This window comes from Dipodomys merriami, unplaced genomic scaffold (assembly GCF_024711535.1).
Source record: "Dipodomys merriami isolate MVZ:Mamm:240054 unplaced genomic scaffold, mDipMer1.0.p SCAF_116, whole genome shotgun sequence".
Lineage (NCBI taxonomy): Eukaryota > Metazoa > Chordata > Mammalia > Rodentia > Heteromyidae > Dipodomys > Dipodomys merriami.
The window spans coordinates 877,197-898,090 of NW_027202449.1; the positions used below are offsets into that span (position 1 = coordinate 877,197).

Genomic DNA, 20,894 nt, shown 5'->3' on the forward strand with positions numbered 1-20,894 from the left:
CACCGCTGAGGCCTGGGGGGCCAGGTCCTCGGAGGGAGGCGGGGGGGGGGGCTCCCGCGCGGTGGCCGGGCGGAGGCGGGCCGTCCCGGCTCCCCTGCCCGCCCCGGGCCGCTCGGCCCGCGGACCCCTGGCCCTCGTGCTGGCATTTTCTGGCTCCCCGGGCGGGGAGCGGGGTGCTGCGGGCCGAGGTGGGGTGCTCCCGCCGACCGACCCCTGGCGGGCCGGCCCCTCTGTGAGCTCACCGTCAACCCGCGGGACCCCAGGGGCGGGGACCGCCTTTCCAGGGCAGCGTCCGCGGCTCCGAGAGGCCGAGGGACTCGCCCAAGGTCACACAGCTCGGCAGGGACACATCCGGGGAGGGAGCCCGGGTGTCTCCAGCGCCCGGGCCAGCGAGCCCGGGCCAGCGGCTTCCCGAGGCCGCCGTCACCTCCCCAAAGGACGCTCGGGAGCGCGGCCGGAAGGCCGCCGCCGGCCTGGCCGGGCTCCCAAAGCAGGGCTCGGCTCAAACCTGCGTGAACAAAAGCGCCCAGAAATCCGCCCCGGGTTTTCCGGCCCGCCGGGCCCCGCCGACCAATCAGGTCGCGCCGGCCTCCGAGGGAGGGCGAGGGGGGACGGCAGGGGGTGGTGCCAGCGTGATCGACAGCCCCCGCGGAGGCGGGACCGAGACGCGAGCGAATCCCGTGGCGGGGCCGGGCCAATCCCCGGCCGGAGACGGGCGGCCGGGCCAATCAGCGCGGGGGGCGGGCCCGGCCGGCCCGGGCTGTCGCGAGAGGCAGCCACCCCGCCCACTGGTGCTGGCCGCGGCCGCCCGTGCTCGCGGGCGCCTTCCCTCCGCTCTCCGGCGGCCGCTCTCGGCCCGGCCCGGCCCGGCCCGACCGTCCGCCCGTCCGCCCGCCCGCCCGCCCGCCCGCGCGGGCAGCTCCGGCGGCGGCCCGGTCCGCGGATCCCTCCGCCGCGCCCGCGAGGCCCAGCGCTCCGAGGCGCCGCCGCCGCCGCCGCCGCGCGGCCCGCGGTAACGGCCGGCCTGGGCGCAGGCGCAGGCGGCGGCATGGCCGGGGCGGCTCCGTCGGGGGGCGGCCCGCAGTGACAGACCCTGCGGCGCGGGGGGAGATGGGGGCGGCCGCCTCCCGGGCGACGACGACGACGACGAGGAGCAGCCGCCGCCGCCGCCGCCGCCGCGCACCGGCCGCCGCCGGGGACGGGCGCGGGCAGGGAGCCTCCCCGTGAGCGGGGGGCCCGAGGCCGCTCGCCGCCCCCGGCCGCCCCGGGCCCGGCCGCCCCGGCGCCCCCCGGCCCGCGCGCGCCCGCCCGCCGGCCCCCCGCGGGGGGCTCGCCCGGCCCGCGCGCGCCCGGCCCGCGCCCGCGCCCGCGCCCGGCCTCGCCCGGCGCCCGCCCCGGCCCGCGCGCCCCCGGCGCGGCCCCCGGCCGCCCCCGCGCGGCCCCCGGGCCCGGGGCGGGGCGCGGCGCGGGCGGCAGCATGGTGGAGAAGCGCGGCCCGCTGCAGAGGGACGGCGTGTACCGCTGGTTCTCGGAGCTGCCGTCGCCGCAGCGCGTGGAGTTCCTGTGCGGCCTGCTGGACCTGTGCATCCCGCTGGAGCTGCGCTTCCTCGGCTCCTGCCTGGAGGACCTGGCGCGCAAGGACTACCACTCGCTGCGCGACTCGGAGATCAAGGCCAACAACCCGGCCGACCTGGGCAGCCTCACCAACCTCACGGACGAGGTGGTGCGCAGCAAGCTGCTGGTGTCGCTGGCGCTGCTGGGCTCGGAGCAGCGCGAGGCGGCGGGCGTGCTCTACCGCACGCTCACGCACATCGACTCCATCATCCACAACTACGGGCTGCAGCTCAACGAGGGCCGCACGGGCGATGAGTTCCTGCTGCTCTTCACCATGGCCTCCAACCACCCGGCCTTCAGCTTCCATCAGAAGCAGGTGCTGCGCCAGGAGCTCACGCAGATCCAGAGCAGCCTGAGCGGCGGCGGCGGCGGCGGCGGCGGAGGCGGCGGCGGCGGAGGCGGAGGCGGCGGCGGAGGGGGGCCCGGGGGGCCCGGGGGCAAGAGCGCGCCCACCTGCCCGGCCTGCCACAAGGTGCGTCAGTGCCCCGCGCCTGCGGTGCGGTGGGGAGCGGGGAGGGGCGGGCGCGCTGCCTGGCACCCGGACCCCCCAACCCCCCGCCTGAAATCTGCACCCAGACCGGCACCCCAAGCCCTAACTCCGTCCGGACCCACATCCCACCGCCCAAGTCCCAGGCCCCTGTCCCGAGTTCCCACCTCAGCCCTGCCCCCCTCCCAGTCCTCAGGCCCCTGTCCCGAGTTCCCACCTCAGCCCTGCCCCCCTCCCAGTCCCCAGTCTAGGCCCACACGAGACCTTAAGTCTACAGTTTAAGCATTCCCCCCCACCCCCCCACCCCCATCCCCTACTGGAGACCTGTATCCAGAATGCACGGTTTACACCCCAGTCTCCCTTCCATCTCCCAGCCCAATCAGCCCTGCACACCTCATCCTGACCCCAAGCTTCCACTCACTCTCAAGTCTGTGCTGGTCCTCTGGCCCCTTCCTCGGGCTCGTGGGGTGGGCTGGAGGGAGGATATCCCTGGTCAGGGTTCCTGGCCCCTTTGTATGTCCTGTTTCCTACCTGGGCTGAAACTCGGAGAGGCCTTTGTCCTCCCAGCCAGCCACTTGATGACGGATGACAGTTAAACATTGGGCCACCTGGGTTTTTCCAGGTCTTGTGTTTAGAAAAGGAAGGGTCTGCCTCCGGGCAGTTGGGAGGGCATCAGAACGTGCGTGGAGGAGGAGGCAGGCCTGTCCCCGCCACCAGCCTGCCCCACGTGTGTGCAGGCTAGGAGTACAGGTGTGCACAGGTGTATCTATGCGTGTGTATGTGTCAGTGAGTGTGTTAAGAGCTTGGCTATCGTACTGACAGAATGGCTAGCGCCTCAGTGCCGCCTGCTCCTCAGTTACCAGTTACCCTGGTGACCCACCTTCCCTGAGACAGCCCAGCCAGGCCCACCAGCCCTGTACCCGGTTAGGGAGCATCTTCTGTCTGTCTGGGGTTAGAGAGCACCTTCCGTCTGTCTGGGGTTAGGGAGCACCTTCTGTCGGTCTGGGGTTATGGAGTACCTTCTGTCTGTCTGGGGTTAGGGAGCATGCCTCTGTCTCTCAAAGGTTTGTGTCTTCACATTTTTTTGGTCAGTCATGGGGCCTGAACTCTGGGCCTGGGCACTGCCCCTCCACTCTTCAGCTGAAGGCTAGTGCTCTACCACTTGAGCCTCAGCCCCACTTCTGGCTTTTTCTGCGTATGTGGTGCTGAGGAATCGAATCCAGGGCCTCATGCATGCAAGGCAAGTGTTCTACCACTGAGCCACCTTCCCAGCTCCTCCTTCACAATTTTTAACAGCCTTCTGGAGCCCAGCCCCAAAGGTTTGCATTAGAGAAAAGTCCTTCTCTGCCCGTGTGTGGTTTCTTTGGAAAGTAGAGTATGGTTGAACTCACTTCAAGCCTGAGAATCATTTTTTCCCAGCCATTCCCTAGTGCCTCCGTGCAGTGTCTTTGGGCTCTTTGAACTTTAAACTTTGCCTTTATGGAATGGCTGGAAAAATTCAGTTAGCTAGTGGTGAGGTTTGTTGTTGCTTTTGAATCTTTGGACCTTGGATTGTGGCCTTTTCTTTTTCTTCTTTTTCTTTTTTCTTTTGGTCTGTCATGGGGATTGAACTCAGGGCCTGGGCACAGTCCCTTTTGCTCAAGGTTTAAGCCACAGCTCCACTTCAGTTATCTGGTGGTTAGTTGGAGATCAGAGGAATCTCAAGTCAGTTAGCTGGTGGTTAGTTAGAGATTAGAGGAGTCTCACTTCAGTTAGCTGGTGGTTAGTTAGAGATCAGAGGAGTCTCACAGACTTTCCTGTTTGTGCTGGCTTTGAACTGCAATCCTCAGAGCTCAGCCTCCTGAGCAGCTAGGATTACAGGTGTGAGCCATTGGCAACTGGCTGGCTTTTCTTTTTAATATCTCTAAAAAAAACCCCTATATTCTTTTTTTTTAAGTTGAAATCTTGTCTTTTTGGTGATATTTATCTCTGGTTTTTGTAAACTCATTTCTCTCCTAGAGTCTCTGTCTTGTGTTGGTCAAAGAAATCCTGTTTGAGCTGTCAAGTGGAAAAGCCAGGCTCTCTTTGAGGTGGTCAGCCCTGTCAGCTCTGGAATGACCCTAGAGTCCTGGTCACTTGGGGCCAGTTCGTGTGCTGTTAGTGTGTTCCAGCTTCTTGCATCTGCACCCAATATCAGGGTATTCAGATGCCTGGTTTCATGCAGAAGATGGCTGTGATTGTCCCTGAAGGGCAGTGAATTGAATCTAGAGTAAAAATTTCCTGTGCTGAGCACATGCTAGACAAAGTACTTTGCCACTACACATTTCCAGCTCCTCAGCCTTCTGTAAGAGAGCCTTTCTGTCTAGATGAAACCCTCTCTTGGCTCTGGGCACTGAATTTACCAGCTGCGTGACCTTGGCTAGAGGGCCCCCCCCACCCCCCGCCGTGTCTCCCTGTCCCCTTGAGGACGTTGTCCATCCTGTGACCTGTAGAGGATTCTGTAAGTGACAAGCACCAAGCCCAGTAGGGAGCCCTGATTGCTTCTTCCTCTTCTATATCCTCTCATTTCTTTTTTTTTGTCAGTCATGGGGCTTGAACTCTGGTCCTGGGCGCTATCCCTAAGCTCTTCAGTTCAAGGCTAGAGCTGTACCACTTGAGCCACAGAGCCCACTTCTGGCTTTTCCTGTGTATGTGGTGCTGAGGAATCAAACCCAGGGCCTCATGCATGTGAGGCAAACACTCTACCACTGAGCCACCTTCCCAGCCCATCCTCTCATTTCTAAAGTTAATTTTTAGGCCAGGCCCAATTTTTAGGTGGCCCAAGCTTGTAATCCTAGCTACTCCTAAGTAGGAGGATGAGATCTGAGGATCGTGGTTTGAAGCCAGTCCAAGCAGGAAAGCCCAAGAGACTTACCTCCAATAAACCACCAGAAAACTGGAAGTGGTGATGTGGCTCAAATGGTAGAGTGCCAACTTTGAGCAAAGTAAATCCCAGAGACAGTGTCCAGGCTCTTGAGTTCAAGCCCCAGGATACCTCATCCTCCCCCAAAATTAAATAAAACAAGGATTTTCTAAGGCAAATCATGTCTCTATCTTTGAAAAACACCAATTGCCTAAGCAAGCTCAAAAAGCTCAAGACACAACCCAACAGCTCACAGAAAGAATGCAAAGAGAGCTTTAGCACACTGCTTGCTTGCTTGCTTGCTTGTTTTTTTTTTTTTTTTTTTTTTTTGGTTGGTTGTGCTCAAAGTTGGCACTTTTCCACTTAAGCCACAGTTCCACTCCTGACTCTTTGTTGGTTAATTGGAGATCAGAGTCCCATGGACTTTTCTGCCTGGGGATGGTTTCAAACCATGATCCTCAGATCTTAGTCTCCCAAGTTAGCGTAGGCTTATAGGTGTGAGCCACTGGTGCCTGGCTGTTTTTATTTTTCCTATATTTTCTGAAGTTCTCATTATTTGCTTGGTTCCTCAAGCCTTCAATGTGATATTATTTTAAAATTGTTGTTCTGGGGAGTACTAGGAGTCTATTTATTTATTTATTTATTTGGGTCCAGTTGTGGGGCCTGAACTCTGGGTCTGGGCGCTGTCCCTCAGCTCTTCAGCTCTAGGCTAGCACTCTACCACTTGAGCCACAGTGCCACTTCCGGCTTTTTTCTTTTTGCTTATGTGGTGCCGATGAATCGAACCCAGGGCCTCATGCATTGCAAGGCAAGCGCTCTACCACTGAGCCACCTTCCCAGCCCAGTACTAGAAGTTTAGAAGCATGGAGTGTATTAAGTAGTTTATTTTCAGGAAGGAAAAAGTTCTCAGTAGCTGTCCAACAGGAGACACCTTTAGAGTTTGCCCAGTTGCTGCCCTGCTGGTTGTCCCTTACCCAAGAATAGGAATGGTCTGTGAAGGTACAGACCACTCACTGCCCCCAGCCTTGCCGTGGGTGAAAGTTGGCCTTGGACTTACTGTCTTTATGTTATTTTCAGACACAAAGACATGTTTGAGCTGGAGTCATTTGTGCCTCAAGTTTTCTAGCAAATATGAAGACCAGAGTTCAAATCCCAGTAACACCAAGAAAACCCAAGAAAATGCCATAGTTTTTGAAGCAGTTTTTTTGCAGCAGAAATATGCTTTTGGGGGTTGGGAGTGTAGCTCAAGTGGCAGAGCCACTGGCAAGTAAAGGTTCAATTCTCAGTTGCTCAGAAGACCCTGGCTGGCCGGGTGTGGTGGTGCACTTGGGAGCTTGGTTAGGAGGCTGTCCAGTTCAGGGCCGGCCGGCCTACACAGTGAACCCTTCTCCAAAGCCACACATACACACGGTGTGTCGTGGTTTCTCGGGCTGGTGACAGTGTGCGCTGATGGAAGAGGTTGCTCTCCCGCATGGGTCCTGAGGCACTGGTGGTGGCACATTTCTACCCAGGCGCCCATCACTGCTGTTTCAATCTCCAACACAGAAACCCCCCCAGCACCTGTGAGCAGTCCTCTTGGATTCCACCATCTGAAAACCACCCATTGTCTGTCCTTTGTTGTCATTTATACATGTGGGGTCACACCGTGTAACCCTTCCGCGCCTGGCTTCTCCATGTGGCACCGCTTTTAAGGAGCCTGGGTCAGCCTTTTACTCTTTGCTCTTTTCCTCTTTCTTTCTTTCTTTCTTTCTTTCTTTCTTTCTTTCTTTCTTTCTTTCTTTCTTTCTTTCTTTCTTTTTTTCTTTTTCTGTCTGTCTGTCTGTCTTGGGGCTCGTACTCTGGGCCTGGGCGCTGTCCCTCAGCTCTTCAGCTCAAGGTGAGCACTCTGTCATGCTCTACCACTTGAGCCACAGCGCCACTTCCAGTTTTCTGGGGTTCATTGGCAATAAGAGTCTCATGAAGGTGGCTCAGTGGTAGAATGCTTGCCTTGCATGCCTGAGGCCCTGGGTTCGATTCCTCAGCACCACATAAGCAAAAAGAAAAAAGCCGGAAGTGGTGCTGTGGCTCAAGTGGTAGAGTGGTAGCCTTGAGCTGAAGAGCTGAGGGACAGCGCCCAGGCCCAGAGTTCAGGCCCCATGATTGGACCCCCCCCCCCAAAAAAAAAAAAAAAAAAGTCTCATGGACTTCCCTGCCCAGGCTGGCTCTGAACTTCGATGCTCAGATCTCGGCCTCCTGAATAGCTAGGATGACAGGTGTGAGCCACCGGGGTCCGGCCAGCCTTTCACTCTTTCTGGCTAAGCAGTATTCCCTTGTGTGGGCAGACCATACTCTGTTTACTGCTCCTCAGTGGGTAGACTTTGAGTGGGTCTGTATGCTCAGTTCTGGATGTTCCTTCATGGCAAACTCCTTTACACTAACACTCAGCAAGTAGGCCTTGAAACACTGAACATGGCTGTGTGGTGAGGGGCTTTGTTCCTGAGATGGGCTTCCTCTTGGTGTGTTGCTAGGCGGACCTTGCAGCCTGCCCCGAGCCTCTCCCCTGTGGTGGCCCTGGCAGGGCACGGTGCCGTAGACACAGCCTCAGGGCAGGTGTTTGCGGGCCTCCCAGCCCAGGTGTGTGGGAGTAGGGCCTGGCACTCACCCTGTTCTGGCAGCCTCCAGGTGGGACTGATGTTAGCAGAACTCCTTCAAAACGGTGCGGTGGAAGGAGGTGCTGCTGTGGTAGTCTTCCCCTGGGTGCATGTCTTGTGGTATCTTGTGGAGCTGTTCTGTGTTTTACACCAGGCTGGCCTAGTGGTGAGCACTATAGAAAATGTGGGTTTAAACACGTTCCATGACTGAATCTGCGAACAGCCTCTTGTCAAAGGCAGACAGCAGTTTACACTTCCTAAGTTATTGGAAATAATTGTAGCGCAAAGGTGAGGAATTGGGGGCTGGGAAGTTGGCTCAGTGGTAGAGCGCTTGCCTTGCATACCTGAGGCCCTGGGTTCGATTCCTCAGCACCACATAAGCAAAAGGAAAACACCCGGAAGTGGTGCTGTGGCTCAAGTGGTGGAGTGCTAGCCTTGAGCTGAAGAGCTGAAGGACAGCGCCCAGGCCCAGAGTTCAGGCCCCACGACCGGACCCCCCCAAAAAAAAAATAAGGTGAGGAATGGTGTGTCCTGAGGTTACTCTAACTGTGCTTGCTCCATGTAGCTGAAAGCCAGGCAGCATCCTGAAAGGCAGACTTGCCTGCGGCAGCCGTGGCCACTACCAGTGGCTCAAGAGTAATGAGGACCCCAGGCTCTGTTTGTCTCGAGCTTGAACATTTGTTCCCTGGGCAGCTGGGAGCCAGGCCCAGCTGCTGCACTCTGCATTGAGTCTGGCATGTTGTATACACAGCTGGAGCGTTACTCCACAGCCAGGAACACCTAACCCATAGTGGGTGTCTTTCTTTTTTGGGGGGTGGGGTGGAGGAGGCAGTTTTTATAGGATTAAATGATGTCCTGTTTTCTTTTTTTTTTTTTTTTTTCTTCTTTTTTTTGTAGTTGTGGGGCCAGAACTCTGGGCCTGGGTGGGACACTTCTGGCTTTTTCTGCTTTTGTGGTGCTGAGGAATTGAACCCAGGGCCTCATGCATACAAGGCAAGCACTGTACCATGGAGCCCTTCCCGGTCCCTGACGTCCCATTTTCATAGTGACGTCCTGATGCGGGCACTTGAACTCCTTTGAACGCAGTTGTGTTGTGCTCCAGGTGGCACCTCCATTTACAGCAGCCATGCCTTCAGTTAGAGGGGCCCCGCCAGACACCACACGCTGGCATGGACTGGGCGGTACTTCCCTGGCTGGCCTTGACCCTTATATTAAAGCAAGGCTGTTTCTTTTACACCAGCCTCTTCTCGTTGGCCTCGCTCAGCTGGGCAGAGCCTTGCATGGCAGGCTGGGTGCTGTGGAGTAGAAGCGGCAGGTTTGCCGCATGTCTCTGTCCACGCGAGTTGGCAGGTGATTGGGCTGAATGCCACCATCCTGTGCAGCCCCGGCTGGCCGCGGGGGCTGAAGCCACAGTCCCTGGCCTTCGTTCCTCCTGTTTTCACTCTGTGCCTGTGCCGTGCAACAGCCTTCCTTTTGAGTCCATAGCATCTTTGGAACATGGATTTTTTTTTTTTTTTTTGACAAATTTGAATCCAAATCTTACCACTTCAGGAAAGCTGTGAGGAGGTGGTGCCCTGCAGGCTGTGTGTTGAGCTGATGGCTGCCAGCTCCTTCAGGACTGGTTAGAGCACAGTAAGTTTTTGGTTACGTCTGGGAGAAATAATTTCTACTAGTTTAGTAGCAGAATTCGGTCTCAGAGAAAGACCTGGCCCCTTGTGGACATGGCAGCCGCCTGCGCTTGCACTGCTGTGGGAACGGCTGCTGGTGGCAGGGGATGAAGGAGCGAGGCTGTTCCACAGAAGGGCGTTTGCACGCTTTTCCTGGTTGTGGTGGAGACGTTGCTTCTAAGAAATGATGATGGGGGCTGGGAAGGTGGCCCAGTGGTAGAGCGCTTGCCTTGCATGCCTGAGGCCCTGGGTTCGATTCCTCAGCACCACATAAGCAAAAAGAAAAAAGCCAGAAATGGCGCTGTGGCTCAAGTGGTAGAGCGCTAGCCTTGAGCTGAAGAGCTGAGGGACAGCGTCCAGGCCCAGAGTACAGGCCCCACGACCGGACCCCCCACCAAAAAAAAAAGAAATGATGATGACCAAGAATGCCGGCCAGGCAAATGGTTGGTGCTTCTGCTTTGAGCCAGGCTGGGAAGTTTGATGTTCTAATTGCAGGTCAGGTCCACAGCTCCATGTCCAGGGCAGGGCAGGAGAGCGGCCCGCGGCCCGCCGGCCTAGCCTGGCCTGGGGTCTGGAGCCATTTGTAGGCCCTGGAGTCCCGTGCCTTTGAGCAGTCTTGTCCAGACCAGTACCTGCCACTCAGTTCTCTCCCCACGTTTCCTCTGTGGGAGGCTGGCTTCTGTCGTTCTCTCCTGTGTGTCTCCAGGGACATGTTGAGGTCAGATGCCCCAGCTTTGCCATGAGCCTGCAAACATGTTTGTGCCTGGGCGCTGTCCCCCAGCTCTTCAGCTGTAGACCAGTGCTCTACCACTTGAGATTCAGCCCCACTTCCGGCTTTTTCTGCTTATGTGGTGCTGAGGAATGGAACCCAGGGCCTTATGCATGCGAGGCAAGCGCTCTACCACTGAGCCACCTTCCCAGGGCTATGCTTGTGCTTCTCATGGGCTTTTTTTTTTTTTGTCGGTCGTGGGGCTTGAACTCTGGGCCTGGGCGCTGTCCCTCAGCTCTTCAGCTCAAGGCGAGCGCTCTACCACTTGAGCTACAGCGCCACTTCCGGTTTTCTGGTGGTTTTATTGGAGATAGGAGTCTCACGGTCTTTCCTGCCTGGGCTTTCCTGAACCGCGATCCTCAGATCTCAGCCTCCTGAGTAGCTAGGATTACAGGCGTGAGCCACCAGCGCCCGGCTCTCATGGGCTTTTATTTGGTTTGTCGTGGAGCTTGAACTCAGGGCCTGGACGCTGTCCCTGAGCTCTTTTGCCTCAGACTGATACTGTACCACCTGAGCCACAGCACCACTTCTGGTTTTCTGGTGGTTCATTGAAAACAAGAGTCTCACAGACTTTGCCAGCTGGGCTGGCTTTGAACCTTGACCCTCAGATCTCAGCCTCCTGAGTAGCTAGGATGACAGGTGTGAGCTTGTTTTTGTTTGTTTAATTAAAGCCAACGGGCTTTTAAACCAAGCCTAACCCTTGCCTCGGCCGCGTCCGCCTCTCCTGGCCATTCCGGTCATGGCCGCCCGCCCTGCACAGGCTCTGCGTGCTTCCTGGAGACGCTTCCTGTGTGTGTAAATACATGTTTACCTGTTGCTTTAATACGTGCAAACAGGTCTGTCTCGTCACCCTGCCGGTGACCCTGGTGCAGTTGCTCGCGTCACGCCTGCTTCTCTCGGGCTCGCACCTGAGTTATTTCCAGCTCCTGTTACATCCCTGTAACCTCTGACCTCTCCTAAGTATAGTACTAGGGTTTGAACTCAGTGCCTCATGCTTGCTAGGCAGGTACTCTACCACTTGAGTCACACCCCCAGTTCTTTTTGAGTTAGTCATTTTTCAGGTTAGAGTCTTGAGTTTTTGGTCTAGGGGTAGCCTCGGATTGTGATCCTCCTATTAATGTGTTCTGTATAGCTGGGATGATAACGGTGTAACACCAGGTCCAGCTTGTTGATTGAGATGAGCTTTGGTAACTTTTTGCCCAGATTTCTGTAAATCTTGTACTTCTTGTCCTCTGCTTCTCAGGTAGTTTCTTAAAGATTTTAGCCAGGCACCAGTGGCTCACCCCTGTAATCCTGGCTACTCAGGAGGCTGAGATAGATCTTGGGATTATAGTTTGAAGCCAACCCAAGCAAAAAAGTTCCCTTGAGGCTCTAATCTACAGTCAGCCACTCAAACACCGGAAGTGGAGCTGTGGCTCCAAGTGGTAGAGCACTAGCTTTGAGCAAAAAAGAGCTGAGGGACAGCACCCAAGCTCTGAGTTCAAGCCCCATGAAAAAGCACAACCAAAAAAGAAAGATTTTTAAATGGATAATGCAATCAGATGCAAGAAGTTACAAAAGCACAGAAAGATTTTGGGCGATAGGTGCTCGTCTGACCCAGAACGTCCTCAGGGCCAAGTAGTACTCTGTTCCTTTACCCTGCTGCCGCAGCTCTCATTTTTTCACCTCAAAAACAAGTTCTTACCTGGTATGGTGTACATGCCTGCCGTCCCAACATTTGGGAGACTTAGGCAGAAGAGTCTTGAGCTTTTTTTGGGTCCGGTCATGGGTCCTGAACTTTGGGCCTGGGCGCTGTCCCTCAGCTCTTCAGCTCAAGGCTAGCGCTCTACCACTTGAGCCACAGCCGCCACTTCCGGCTTTTTAAATTTTTGCTTATGTGGTGCTGAGGGATCGAACCCAGGGCCTCATGCATGCAAGGCAAGCGCTCTACCACTGAGCCACCTTCCCAGCTCAAGAGTCTTGAGTTTGAAGCCAGCCTGAGCTACATGCGTAAGAACTTTTTTTTTTTTTTTTTGGGTCCGGTTGTGGGGCCTGAACTCTGGGCCTGGGCGCTGTCCCTCAGATCTTCAGCTCAAGGCTAGGGCTCTACCATTAGAGCCACAGCGCCACTTCCGGCTTTTTTCTTTTTGCTTATGTGGTGCTGAGGAATCGAACCCAGGGCCTCTTGCATGCAAGGCAAGCGCTCTACCACTGAGCCACCTTCCCAGCCCCAAGAACTTTCTTAAAATGCAACACAAATGAAGCACAAGGTTTGTGGCCTCTCCACAGTCCTTCTGACCTTCTTTGCAGATAGCACCCGCGCAGTTCTCTTTAGACCTTTTCCAGAGGTAGAATAGGAGGCGTGTGTCTTCCTCCACACGTCTTTCCCCTGGTTCTGTTCTGGCAGTCTGTTGTGTCTTGCAGCAGGTGTGTGTCAGTTGGACTGGAGCTTTCTCTCTCACGTCCTGTCATGAGGACACCCTGTATGAAGGTGTGCCTGATTGGTCCTGTGGGTGGACCCTTGTCCCCATCTCACTGTGACAGCAGGACCCTGTCATTTATATTACACACCACGAGCATGGTGCCTACGTACACAAACGGTGGCAGTGATCTTTCACTTTGTGTGTGTGTGTGTCTGTCGGTCGACAGTCTTGGGTCTTGAACTCTGAGCCTGGGTGCTGTCCCTCAGCTCTTCAGCTCAAGGTGAGTGCTCTACCACTTGAGCCACAGTGCCACTTCCAGTTTTCTGGTGGTTTATTGGAGATAAGAGTCTCAAGGACTTTTCCTATCTGGACTGGCTTTGAACCATAGTCCTTGGATCTCAGCCTCCTGAGTAGCTAGGATTACAGGTGTGAGCCACCAGTGCCTGGCTTCTGTTTAGTTTTTTGAAGAACCTCCAAAGTGCCTTTTAAAGTGGTACACTAGTTTATCTTCCCAACAGCTGTTATAATAGGGTTCCTTTGCTCTTCACCCCCATTCTCACTATAGATTCATGAGGATTAAGGAAAAAAAACCAAACTCCAAGCTGGGCACCAGTGGCTCACACCTGTAATCCCAGCTACTTAGGAGGCCGAGATCTGAGGATCATGATTTGAAGCCAGCCTGGGCTGGCTTAGAAAAAGCCAGGAATGGTGCTGTGGCCACAGTGCTCAGATCTCAGCTCTTGAGTAGCTGGGATTATAGGCATGAGCCACCGGTGCCCGGCTGACCTTCACTTCTTGGTAGGCACTTAGGCTGTGTCTGTAGGTTGCGTGCAGGAAATAGAGCAGGGCAGTTACCTCCCACACCGCAGCAGGAGCCTGGGGCCTGTGATGAGTGATGAGTGTTTTTTCAGGTTGAATGTTCTGTTTTTTTTTTTTTTTTGGTCGGTCGTGGGTCTTGAACTCTGGGCCTGGGCGCTGTCCCTCAGCTCTTCAGCTCAAGGCTAGTGCTTTACCACTTGAGCCACCACTTTCGGTTTTCTGAGTGGTTTATTGGAGATAAGGGTCTCACAGACTTTCCTGCCAGAGTTGGCTTTGAACTGCAATCTTCAGATCTCAGCCTCCTCTGAGTAGCTAGGATTACAGGTGTGAGCCTCTGGCGCCTGACTAGGTTGAATGTTCTTACAGATGACCCACTTCGTTGATGTTGGGGATACCTCATAGATCCTGCTCTCTTGTTCTGGATTGTTGCTCTTTATGTTTTGGAAGTTCCTTGTTTAGGTCAAGTACGGTGGAGATTGGAAGGATTGATTCCAGGAAGGGTTCACCAGCTTGGGCAGGAAGTTAGTGAGGCACCCTAACAAGCCAGGAGTGGTCGTGTGCCTGATGAACCAGCCGCCTGAGAGGCAAGACAGGAATCATGAGGACTCATTCCCTGTGCTGGGCCCTAAGTTCAGCCCCTGGTACCCAGAGGAGGGAGAGAGGGGGAGGGAGAGAACATAAACTTCCTTAAGTGTCAAAGATACTGTCTTGAACTGGGATTAAGTACTTGTTTTCTGTTTTTTAATCTTGTCTTTTGACTTTGCTGCACATTGTTTTACATTTTTAAAAATTATTTGTTTTACTTTATTATGATAAAGATGCTGTACAGAGGGATTACAGTTACACGCGTCAGTAATAAGCACATTTCTTTAGTTCCTACAGTGTCTTCTGTTGCCTCTCTCTCCCAGGCCCTCCCTCTTTTTTTTTTGGTCATCCGAGTGTTTTTGGTATGGCTTCTGATTTTTTTTCTTTTTGGCATAAGTAGAAGTTCATTATATATTACTTAGCCGAGCATCAATGGCTCACACTGTAATCCCAGCTACTCAGGAGGCTGAGATCTGAGGATCATGTTTGAAGCCATCCCCAGGCAGGAAAGACTCTTACTGTCAATTAACCACCAGAAGCTAGAAGTGGAGCTGTGGTTCACTATCCTTGAGCAGAAAAGCTTAGGGACAGTGCCCAGCCCCTGTGTTCTGGCTCCAGGACTGGCACAAAACAAAGCAACACAAAGCATCTATGTTACACACGTTACACACTGTAGGCATTCTCCTACTCATACATGTTTCACATAACATGCATTTCACATAACGTGGCACTGTTGTACTGATGTTGCACGCACAGTGTTATCTGGCCTGGATCGCGCGTTGGTCCCAGGTCTTGGGGCCTGCTAGCCTGTCTCTCCTTGCGTCAGTGCTCCTCTCCGGAATGGTGTTGGGAAGGTGCTCCCAGTCTTCTCCGAGTGGCTGCGCTTCCCAGAGTCGGGTTTGCAGTTGCACGCCCTCTGCCGCCTCTGTGTATTCCCTCATCGCCCTCCGCCTTCCTTCAGTGGCACTCACCCTGGAGAGTGCTCCGCTCCCTGGCTCCTGCTTCTTGGGTTCTCATGTCCTAGTCCTCTTTGTCCCAGCCTGTGTCCTGTGTGACCCTGGGGTTCTTGGCATTTCTGTCATGGGATACACTGGGATGCGGAGACTGTCTTCCAGCCCTGCCGTGGGCAGGCTTGGTGAGGGTGCGCAGCCAGTGGAGGAGAGCACTTGGGACGGGTGCGCTTCGTGGCCGCCTGGCGATAGCATGGAAGCCAGCTCTGTCCCATCTGTGGCTGGGGGCTGTTTCTCTCCTGTGTTTTGTAGATCTGTGTTCTTCTTAATTGTCTTTGACTGACCTGCCCAAGTTTTGTTTTTTTTTCTGTTGGTCATGGGGCCTGAACTCTGGGCCTGGGCGCTGTCGCTCAGCTCTTCAGCTCAAGGCTAGCGCTCTACCACTTCAGCCATAGCGCCACTTTTGCTTTTTCTGCTTAAGTGGTGCTGAGGAATCAAACCCAGGACCTCATGCATGCAAGGCAAGCACTCTACCACTGAGCCACCTTCCCAGCCCTACCCAAGCTTTTATTGGGAGAAACCGTGGTAGGCCTGTCCCCGGGGCCTGAGGCGGGCTGAATGGGGGCAGTCACCCAGCACTGGCATCCTTGGTAGAGCTGTCCTCCGTGGTCTCAGTAGGGATGGGGTCATTTCTTTAGAGTAGCTGTTGTGAAAGAAGTGTGAACTGTGTTCCTTTAATGCTCACACCCCTTAGCCTGCGATGATCTGCACACTGTGGTGTGCTGTTGAGTGGAAGTAACCCCACAGCAATCCCAGTGGAGGGGTGCAGCAGTCGCCAGACTCGCGATGAATGATAAGGGCGCTCTGTGGAACCATCTCCAAGTTATTGATAACGCTGGATCACTAGAACGATTGTATGCAGGCCTTGTGCTGACTCACCGTGAGCCTAATTACAATGTGTACGTAGAACTGCTGCAGCTGGTTCAAGGAGGTGATTTGGTTTATGGAATCAGAAGCAGCCCGTCCCTCATCATTTTGGGCCTTTTAATAAGATTCAAAAGAGCTAGGGGGTGGGGGCGGGACAGGAAAGCTAGAGGAGCCTGCGGGTGGCTGGTAGACGCAGACAGTGTGCCTGGAGTGCGGCACTCTTGGGAGGGCCGCGGACGTAGACAGTGTGCCTGGAGTGCGGCACTCTTGGGAGGGCCGCGGACGTAGACAGTGTGCCTGGAGTGCGGCACTCTTGGGAGGGCCGCGCTGTGGGGACGCGGCGGGCAGCGCCTCACCCGGCTTGCCCGGCGGCGCTTTCGGCGTGAGCCACCACACCAGCCCCTTCAGTTGGTTATTTTTAAGGAAGACTCTCGCTCTATGTCTAGCCCGTGCTCCTCCTTATGTGGGTTTTCCCATGTTTCTGGGCTGACGGGTGCCCACCACTGTACCAAGCCACTGATTGAGCTGGAGTCTCACAAAATTTTATGCTTGGGCTGGCCTTGAACTGTGACTCCATCCCTGATGCCCAAATAGGATTACAGGCGTGGGCTGTGACGGCTGGTGGGGCTTGAGGTCAAGAGTGTGCACCATTAGCAGATGAACTGGGAGGATTCAGCTCATCAGTGCACACAATGTGCTGGGTGCTGTCCCTCAGCTCTTCAGCTCCTAACGCTCTATCACTTGAACCACAGCGTCACTTCCAGTTTTCTGGTGGTTTTTTGGAGATAAGCGTCTCACGGACTTTCCTGTCCGGGCTGGCTTTGAACTGCGACCCCCAAATCTCAGCCTCCTGAGTAGCTGGGATGACAGGCCTGAGCCACCAGCGCCCGGCTCCACTTAATATCTATCACACAGATCCCTGAAGCTTTGCTCATTTTTTCTTCTCAAATCTCTCTCTCTCTCTCTCTCTCTCTTTCTCTCTGTATCTGACTCTGTCTGACTGTGTGTGGAGTGTGTGTGGTATATGTGTTCCGTGGGACTCTTTATACAGATACATCTTTAAGTCCTGTAAGATGCCAAACCGTCTGGTAGATAGTTTAGTTCAGGAAATCGTATCTTCTTGAGTGCTGCTGCAGGTGCTGAGTGCTCGTGCTGGCCAACGCTAACCACGGCTTGCGGCTAGAGGCCTCTGCTCTCTTGGTGGGGCTGGTACTTGATCCCTGTGGTCGAGGGCCAGGCTTGTCCTTGGGCTCCTGTGAGCCCTGCATTTCGTTCTTTCCTAGCGAGTCCCGTGCTGCTGCTCTCTGACTCCCAGCTGTGCTCTCTGGCCGTGCTTGCTGCTCTGCTTGTGTTGTGCTCACTGTCTTGGAGCCTGTGTCCCGGAGGGGTCACGAGTGCCACAGCGTAGTCTGTAGCAGGTGGACTCTCGTCAAGTGTGGGGACACTGCCGTTGCCGCATCAAGTGTGGGGTCCTGCTGCTGTGTCAGTGTGGGGATCCAGCCGTGCCGCATCAAGTGTGGGGTCCCATTGCCACGTGAAGTGTGGGGACACTGCCACTGCCGCGTGAAGTGTGGGGTCCCATTGCCGCGTGAAGTGTGGGGCTCCAGCCGCTGCCGCGGTCTGCTGGAGTTCCACCAGGATGCAGCCTGGCTTTAAGCCCCAGGACTCTGCAGGCTCCCTTTATACCTGGACTGCCCCTCCTCTGCCAGGCACCGAGCACCACCGCTGACTGCCCGCCAAGTGCTCATCCTGCCCAGAAGCAGACCCCTCTAGTTTGGGCTTGCGCTTGGTCTTTCAGTCGGCTGCTTTTGTATCTGTAAGTGGCCGCTCCCGTGCCAGCCGGGTGTAAGAGGCTACTCTAGTGCTGGCTGGCTGGGAGCGGCACCGCTGCTTTTGTAATCCACATGTTGTGCTGCAGACGCACCCTGCATCTAGCAGGGCTGCTGGTCTCTGGGGAGAAGGTGTTGTGTGAAGCCGAGGTGACCCAGGCCTTGAGATCAGAGGGTCCATCGGCAGGGTGGTAAACTGCCTGGCCTGTGTGGGCACTGAAGAGAGAGGGGTCAGCTCTGTGGGTAAACCTGCAGGGGTGGAGCGCGGATGTAAGGGTTGCATAGATGAGGGTCTAGCGGGAGGAGGATTGGAACTGCGTGTCGTGCGTGGCTGGCTGAGCCCTCCCTGGTCCATTCCTTCCATACATGTCCAGAGCCGTGGCCTCTGAGTGAGCAGCTTTGCTGGTTCCCACCAGCTGCCAGGGACAAGTGGCGTGGGGCCATGGCTCCTCCCGCTGGCCTCGGTTAGCTTCCTTCCTTCCACCTTGGATGGCCGTAGTCTGGCCCTGAGGTTAGACACTGGCTGGGCTGAGGATGCTCTCCCCAGGCCCACGGATCTTCATCTTCATTTTCCAGTGGCCCATTGCAGGCATTCAGGTCTTGGATTAGGAATCAAATCGTCAGGATAATTTATTTACTAGGATGATTCCAGTTTATCACAGAGAACACTGGTCTGTCTGAGCCAGGTGCAGTGGCCGAGGACCTGCGGCAGGGCCGTGGAGGTGAGGGGGGAGGCTTGAGCTCAGGCCAGTCTGGCCAGCCAGCGTAGCAAGACCCTTTTGTAAACAAGAAGCAGGAAAGTAATACGCCCACTGTGAAAGTTCATAGTCCTTCATGCAAAAGCTTTCACGATGATGCCCTGTACCAACAGCCAGTCTCCTACCTGCTGCCCTAAGGTTAGCGCCAGGGGCTGCCTCCCACTGCCGGCGCGGTGCAGCGGGTCCCTGCAGCTTGTAGCCCACTGCTAGCCTTTGATACCCTGTGGCTGCTGAGAGGGCTGTGGTGTGAGCTTGGGCTTTCTGTCAGGCAGGGGGCCTTTGGTTCTTGCTAGGACAGGCCTTCATTCCTGCATGGCTGAGCCTTTTTTTTTTTTTTTTTTGTCTGTCGTGGGGCTTGAACTTTGGGCTTGGGCGCTGTCCCTGTGCTCTTCAGTTCAAGGTGAGCGCTCTACCACTTGAGCCACAGCGCCACTTCCGGTTTTCTAGTGATTTATTGGAGGTAAGAGTCTCGAGGACTCTCCTGCCCGGGCTGGCTTTGAGCCGCGATCCTCAGATCTCAGCCTCCTGTGTCGCTAGGATGACAGGTGTGATCCACCGGCGCCCGGCTTGGCTGAGCCCTGTGACCACTGCCTGTGTTCCCTTGCCATCCCTGCCATCCCTGCTGACACGGGTCTGTCTGTAGCAGCTGTAGTGCTTCTTCCCAGCCTGCAGCTCAGATGCGAGTTCTTGCTGAAGGATGGTGCTCTGAGCAGAGCCTTTCCTGTGCACTGGCCCTGCTGCTGACAGGCCCCGTTGCTGAGCCAGCCACGGTGGGGCTAAGGGAGGCAGAGAAGGGGAGGGGCGGGCTCCTCTGGAGGCGCAGCTGGTGGGTCTGGGTCTTCCCTGGAACCGCGTACCTCCAGGGCATGGTGTGTCACTGCAGTCCCATTCCCTAGCTTACTCAGACTCTCCCCAGTCTGTGCAAATACTGTATTGCATGTTATACAAAGCTTTTCTTTTCGTGAGAGCAGTCATGGAAAGTGAGCCGTGGAACAGAGGGGGTCGGCCCTGGCTGTCCCATCGCCTGCACGGGGCACAGCAGAGCGGGCCGGGAGAGGAGCGGAGCGGAGCGTCCTCGCCCAGCCCTCTGCATGCCTCAACCTTCACACCTGGAACACCAAAGACTGGGTCGGTGAGGAGGAAGCTGTCGGGCTGCTGTGCGTAGCCACCGTGCGCGGGCTGCTGCTGTGGTCTGCGACGTCTCGGCACTCCGTAGTGCCAACTCTAGCAAGCCTCTGAGGATCTGTGGAGGTGGGCAGGGGTGGGAGGAGCTGGCTGCCGCCCTGGGGAGCCCTAGCTCCTGTGCCTTGATGTGCAGCAGCCATGCTCTCCTCTCCTCTCCTCTTCTCTCTCCTCTCCCCTCCCCTGCCCTCCTCTCTTTCTTTATGCAAGGAGGAGTGCTTAGAGTAAGAAATAGTGAACGGAATGTTTTTATGTGCATTTTTTTTTTTTTTTTTGGTTAGCATTGGCTTGCACTTGGCCAAAGTCAGCAAATAGCTTTCACTAATAAGCTATCTCTTCTTGTTCAGAGTATAGAGACGTATAATGACTATGTTAGTGAAACGCTTGCACATCACTTTTTAATTTTGAGCATGGGTTTGTTGTGTAGTAGGTTCTCTTTTTCTTTTTGTGTTGCTTAGAAGTGTTTAGCAGATGTCCCTGCTTCCTGCACAGCCGCGGCTGCTTGGGCAGGAGATTGACATCAGAGGTCTGTTGGCCAGACTTGGTATAGTGGCAGGCAGTGGAGTCCATGTGTGCCAGAGGCGCCGGCTGGCCATAGCTTCTCTGTGCCTAATTCCAGCCCTGCCCATGCGTTTGGTGGCTGTGCCTCCTGCCAGTCAGGCCTCGGCTTCAGGCAGCTTCAGACCATTGGTCTGGGCTGTCCACCTCTCAGTTCCAGGGAAGTTGTCCTCTCCCCTTAGGAACAGGCCTCCGGGGTCTTGACGAAGCTTTCTCCACCGCTGCTGCTGCTCCCAGGGTAGCGCTGGCTTGTGTGGGTAGACGGTAGAGGCGCACTGAAGGGGGAGAGCAGATACGTTGTACTTTTCCGTTTCATTCATAACTTGTAGGAATTAATTTATACTTAGACTTAATCTTTAGCTTTTTCTAAATTCTAAAAGTAGTGACGGGCTGGGAAGGTGGCTCAGTGGTAGAGCGCTTGCCTTGCATGCTTGAGGCCCTGGGTTCGATTCCTCAGCACCACGTAAGCAGGAAAAAAAAAAGCTGGAAGTGGCGCTGTGGCTCAAGTGCTTTAGCGCTAGCCTTGAGCTGAAGAGCTGAGGGACAGCGCCCAGGCCCAGAGTTCAGGCCCCATGACCGGACCCAAAAAAAAATAAAAAATAAAAGTAGTGACTGTTCTATGTCTCCTCGAGAGAAGTGCTGCTGATACTGGGTGTGTTTTCCCTTGTCCTTTTCAGGGCCTGTCTGTGTTGGCATGCACTCTCCCCTTTTCACCTGTCTGTGAGCATCTCCATGCCTTTGTCTCTGGAGTTGTTTCTAGAAGACGGGTCCTGTCCAGTCAGGTATAAACATGCATCGTGAGCGTCGGCACACCGTGGGGTGTGCGCCTTCGCTCC

At 55.5% G+C, this 20,894-nt stretch overlaps 2 protein-coding genes across 2 annotated transcripts in view; one reads left to right on the top strand and one right to left on the bottom strand.

Moving 5' to 3' along the window:
• Positions 1-20,894, bottom strand: part of LOC138822812 (uncharacterized) — a 302,929-nt gene that overhangs the window by 42,846 nt on the left and 239,189 nt on the right. The window lies entirely within an intron of this gene.
• The window catches only part of LOC138822838 (zinc finger CCHC domain-containing protein 14-like), a 58,142-nt gene continuing 38,725 nt past the window's right edge, over positions 1,478-20,894 (top strand). The window contains exon 1 of the mRNA XM_070015785.1: positions 1,478-2,086. Coding sequence (XP_069871886.1) covers positions 1,478-2,086 — 609 coding nt within the window. The remainder of the gene's footprint in view (positions 2,087-20,894) is intronic.